This window comes from Rhagoletis zephyria, unplaced genomic scaffold (assembly GCF_001687245.7).
Source record: "Rhagoletis zephyria isolate East Lansing unplaced genomic scaffold, Rhagoletis_zephyria_1.1 Rzeph_scaffold_19869, whole genome shotgun sequence".
NCBI lineage: Eukaryota > Metazoa > Arthropoda > Insecta > Diptera > Tephritidae > Rhagoletis > Rhagoletis zephyria.
The window spans coordinates 2,989-8,871 of record NW_016176929.1 but is presented as its reverse complement, the minus strand read 5'-3'; the positions used below and the strand labels follow the sequence as shown (position 1 = coordinate 8,871).

The following is a 5,883-nucleotide window of genomic DNA, read 5'->3' as shown; positions in this document are numbered from 1 at the left end:
TTTGTTCACATAACGGTTGTTTGTAACAGGCAAAACGAATCGAGATAGATATAGACAAATGTATACATAAATGATCAGAATGAAAAGAAAATCGATTAAGCGGTGACTGTCTGTCCGTCCGTCCGTACGTCGTCCGTCCGTCTGTGCACACGATAACTCGAGTAAAAATTGAGATATCTTAACGAAACTTGGTACTGCACTTCTTTTGGGCGTAGGACGGACGGTATTGAAAATGGGCGAAATCGGACAATAACCACGCCTACCGTTATAATACCCTTGTGCACAAGTGCGCTCGGGTATAAAAAATATAGAAGTTATTATTGAATAAATAAATAAAAAATTAAATGATTATTCCACTGGCCGTGGGATTCGAACCTATGAGCTCGCGGCTCGTAAATCTGCATTACTGCCGTCTGTCAAGGTACAATTTTGATCCGATCAATCGCGGCGTTAATCCGAATCAAAGTTGCCGCCTGTCTATGCTTTTATATAACAAAAACTCGTATCTGAACAATCTAAATGATTTTCACAGCATGGTCGATAAGTAAACAGGTCCTAATTTCCTCTTTAAACTTTCGTATTAACGCTGCGGGTGTAGATGTTACACTGACAAACAAAGGAAAACAGAAAACTTTTAGCTCACTTCCTTTGAACAGAAAAGTTGTAATAACCACTTACCCGCATTTGAATGACTCTTCTGCAACACAAACACTCTATTTGACCACTAAACTATTACTAAACTTATTTGTACATATTGTATTGTATTAATGTATGCAGAGAAGAGCATTTAAAAATTTTATTACACATTAAAAGCTTAGTGTGTTGAACGATAAAGATAAACTGTTTATTTAGCTTATCATTATGACACGCAACCATAATTACTTGCAATAAAAATTTGAGTTGCAGTAGTTCGATTCTTCTCTATTGCCTCTCTAATATGTACATACATATAAATTATTGTTGGAAGTCGATATGAAGCAATAAACATAGATACTATGTACATAAATATGTAGTACGTATGGATCAAGGCACATTAAACAGGTAGTATCAGTAGAGCAAAAACAACATTTGCGTGTATTTTGTTGTTGCTTCTGGTATCGAAAGTGTCAAAAACTGTTCTGAATTTTTTCTTCTAAATCAAAGCGTGCCATGTGAAATACAAAAAATTATAAAAAATAAAAAATTGAAATTGGAAAAAATAAAAATTGATGCAACTTTCTTTCCTAGTAAATTTGTTTGCTTCTCAATTGCGTTAATCAATTAATTTTTTAATCATCTTATTAATTGATTAAAAAAGTAATTGCAATTAAATTAAGTGCAATTAAACTTTTAATTGAACACGCCAATTAATTTAATTGCAAGTATTTTTTTGATAACAATTAACCTACTTATAAATAAAATAAATAATACGGCACAGGGCTTTTTTTGTATGCTAAAAAACCCGTTATTTAACTGACATTTGCTGCCAAAAATTGGATTTGCTCACACAAGCTCTTGGCTTAATCCTTTAAATCCATAAACTTTCGTAAAAATTTGGAACTTTTAAATTCTATACATATATTTTTTTTTTAATATTTTGAGTATGCAGTTTTTTAGTCCATTCAATTTTAGTAGAATAAAGTGCCATTTTTGGCATTTTTTTCGTTGACGATGTAAGTAATTTTCTTCCATACGAAGTAATGCCACCTTTCTACAAAACCATTTGCTGCCGCGTGGTATGATGTCGTGCGTATTCTTTTCCCGCCAACTAAACGCGACAGGGATGTGAAGAGCGCGCTCTCGAATTGAGTGCCCTGGTCGGTCGTAAGAAGCTTACTCCAGAATTGCCTTCTCAGTCCACGGTAGCACTTGTTGGCAAGAGTGATTCTGCGTTGAATTTCGATGCTGAGATTATTATCGGTATTAATGCTGGTTTCCAAGTAAACGAAATTCTCCACTTTCTCGAAATTATAACTGTCAACAGCGAGGTAGGAGCCAAGGCGCCAATGTGTTTGTTTAATGACAGGAGATACTTCGTCTTGTCCTCTTTTACCACCAGACCCATTCGCTTTGCTTCCTTATCTAGACTCCGTCATTATCGACGGGGGTCTCGGGATCTTCTTCTCCACAACTTCCCGTGCTGCTACCATTCAATAGGGTGGAAAAGTGTTCCCTCCATAATTTAAGCACGTTATGAACATCGGTAACTAGGTCGCCCTTGTTGTTCTTACAGGAGTACGCCCTGGACTTGAACACTTCCGTAAGTAGCCTAACACTCTGGTAAAATTTTCGGGCATTCTTCCTGTCGGTCAACATTTCAAGCTCTTCGCACTCACGTATTTCGACCAGTCTATTCTTATTGCAGCAAATACGTCTCGTTCCCTCTCATGGCTCGCGTTGCGCCCGATCAAATCGTGGATATGTAGGCGGCGTCTTTTTTCTTGACACTTCTCGTCGTACTACATAGTTGTTATTTCGGGCTGGCTGAAATCCGACTACTTATTCGGCAGGGGTACTTAAGGAACGGGTAATGTGGTTCCACTGCTCGCGTATGTCGGATTATTGAAGAGTTCTCTCAGTGAGCAGGTGTGAGAGTCGAGTGGCGAATAAATTGGCCGTCTGTTGCGATTGCAACTTTTTGACGTTAGGCTTTCCTTGCATATTTGGGCGCACATTTTTTGCTGCACTGAGGCGGGTGCGTATCTTGACTGCAACAAGATAGTGGTCCGATTCGTTGTTTGGGCCTTGGAGTGTACGTACGTCTAAAGCACTTGAGGCGTGCCTTCCGTCTATCACAACATGATCGATTTGGTTTTTCGTTTTTTGATCCGGAGACAGCCACGTATCTTGGTGGATCTTTTGACGCTTAAAGCTAGTACTGCATCCTACCATGTCTCGGGCCCCGGCGAAGTCGATCAGTTTCAGTCCGTTGTCAGACGTTTCGTCGTAGAGGCTGAATTTTCCGACGGTGGTTCCAAAGATCCCTTCCTTGCCCGCCCTGACATTGAAGGCGCTCATACCTGCGCCCCAATCGCTCATAGAAGAGATCCTTGGATGCTTCATCTTTCTCTTCCGTCGGGGCATGGGCGTAGATGAGCGAGATGCGGAAGAATCTCGCCTTGATGCGGATTGTGGCTAGACGCTCGTCCACCGGGGTGAACGAGACAGTACTCGGCGACGGAGTCTCTCTCCAACCACAAATCCAACACCGAATTTGCGCTTATTTACAGGACAGCTGTAGTAAACGTCGCAAGGCCCCAGACATTGCTTGCCCTGCTCCGTCCAACGCATATCTTGGATGGCGGTGATGTCCGCTTTTATCCTTACGAGGACGTCAATCAGCCGGGCAGAAGTACCTTCCCCATTAAGGGTCCGGACATTCCAGGTGCATGCCCTCAAATCGTAGTCATTTAAACGTTCGCCGTGGTCGTAAGGGAGGTCTCATCCGAGGCTTTATCATGCTTATTCACTGGAAGGGGTTTTTACGTGGCGAGTCCCAAACCCAACACACAACCTATTGCTGGGGCGTGTCACCTCTCATACAAACTGAAATTGTCATATCGCTTATCTATGTAACCACTTATGATAAGGAAATCGAATTTGATATGTTCACATAAAATGATTGTTATTTGGCGCAAAGGTTTTTAGAAGGATCAGTATGTTTGTCTTCTGATAGGTGGCGCAGGGATTGAGAACTATACTAAAAAATGCTATTTATGGTCAGACTTGCTTCATCTTTGGAATATGTACATAATTGTAACATAAAATTTAGTGTAACTTGGTAGCTACGCTAAATTTCCATCGCGAAAATTCTCTTAAATGAAAATCTGTGGGTCCTAAAAGTGCGCAACATGTAAAAGTAACAGATGCAATGTGTAATCTGCCCAAGCTGACAGTATGAGGTGCATGTACCTAAATGTAGCATGTTGTTAGGAGCGCCTGCTATTATTTTGGAGATTTTTGGCAATCAAAATTGGCGATAGCGAATGCTGGAATCCGGGCGATGGGTTTGGAATTCAGCCGCGATGCAAATTTCCATCGTTAGATCTAATATTCTCATTTTTTACGAGCTTTGGGAATAGGTTGGAAATGTAGCAGCAGGGGTCCACTGAAACCAGTAAAATTTTGAAATGGGTCCGAGAGCAAAAGTTTGGGAAGCTCTGATATAGATAGAAGATGTGTGGTTCCGATTTTAATCTTTCATTAATATAAAATTATAGTTTAAAAAACTAAAACCTCGTTATTATGATTTCCATTCGTACTGTCATCAGGTATGTAACTTGAGAATAGAAATCGCAGCATCTTTTAGGCGTATCAATATTACATAGTTACCCGAGCTGATAAAGGAGGTAAAAGAATCCGCATTTCACATTTGTGAATGACACGATTTTTGTAGATTTCACGATACTACGATGGATTCTGTGATAGCCCTGTATATCTGGTAAGTTAGTACCCACATCTTGCCGCATACACTCATGCAGTGTTTGGCCGAGCTTATGCTCTAACTTGTAGCGTACGTTTTGATGTTGCGCAAATATACTCTCTATACCCCAGAGATAAATTAGGTAGGCCTTCTTAAGTGAAGCCATTCTAAGAGGCCTACACAAGAAGGGCTGAAAAGTGCTTCTCTGCATACCTTCTAGAAGGGCTTATCTATTTCAATTTACGCGAATGCATAACTTCATATTTTTAGCATTACAAATGAATTTCAATAAATGTTGAAAGTTGAAATAACACATATTTGATATAAATCTTAAGCAAGTACTTCACAGACGTACGATTTTTATAAATTAAAGAAGCAACTTTAAAGAGGACTCTTCCAAAAGGCCTTCCGAAGTACGTCCTATAAGTCTTACTGGAAGGCCTTCTATGGGTACGAAAGCCCCTAAATTTGTGCCACTCCATACAAAAAAGAAAGGAATGTGGAGTGGACGGCCTCTTGACTCTCAGCAAGGCCTTTTTAACTCCTGAAATTATCTACTGGGGTAGTTAACGCCGCCTCCGAACGGCAAATGGGTTAAATGAGAAGCTTTTTCGTGACAGCTCGGGAGGTTTGCCAATGCCTGCTGCTGTTAAGAAAAACTGCAGATGCTTCTATTCAATTTCGGCATATTTGGCACTCATACTTTCCCATTGTAAACCCTAAAAAAATGTTTGGCTAATTAGTACAATATACAAATTTTCATTCACGTTTTGTATACGTAGTATACAAGCTTTCTTTATACTTCGTCAAAAAGACACATCAAAAGTTTTATAAAAACTATAAAACGTTTAGACTTAATCGAAGAGACCGAAGCCCATATCATCGTCAGATTCCTCTGGTTCTTCCTCCTTCTTCTTCTCTTCCTTTTTGGCCTCAGCTGGTGCAGCATCTCCACCAGCAGGGGCTGCACCGCCAGCTGGGGCAGCAGCACCGACACCGGAGCCAATGTTGGTGATCAAGTCCTTAACATTGATACCTTCCAAAGCCTTGGCAAATAGACCGGGCCAGTAGGGTTCAACTTCAACATTGGCGGCCTTCAGGATGGTGGTGATTTTCTCGCCCTGTTAAAGTTCAAAAAATTAGCATAGGTAACAGTTAAATATATCGCCACTAGTGCGGAAACAAGAAATTTTGCTATTTGTTTAAAGATTATGGAAGTATTTTTGGATAAATTCTGTGCACTTGGCAGAACAGAGACAACTTACAGTAACAGCAACATCATCATCAACCAGGATGAGAGCAGCGTAGACGCAAGCAAGTTCAGCTTTTGTAGACATGGTTAAGAAGTATTAAACAATTATTATTGATGCAAGTCGCCAAAAATTAGATATTTATTTAATAATTGGCCTTAGCTCGAAATCGAGAACAAGCACACTTGACAAAATCCAAAACCGGAAAGAAAGCGTAAAAGGTGAAGTTTG

At 40.1% G+C, this 5,883-nt stretch overlaps 1 protein-coding gene across 1 annotated transcript; it reads right to left on the bottom strand.

Annotated features, from left to right (window-relative positions):
- Positions 1-5,138: 5,138 nt before the first annotated feature.
- RpLP1 (Ribosomal protein LP1) lies at positions 5,139-5,883 on the bottom strand. Its single transcript, XM_017637026.1, has 2 exons — positions 5,668-5,883; positions 5,139-5,523 (listed from the first exon to the last, which is right to left on the bottom strand). Exons 1-2 carry the CDS (start codon positions 5,737-5,739, stop codon positions 5,257-5,259), a joined length of 339 nt encoding a protein of 112 aa, XP_017492515.1. The 5' UTR covers positions 5,740-5,883; the 3' UTR covers positions 5,139-5,256.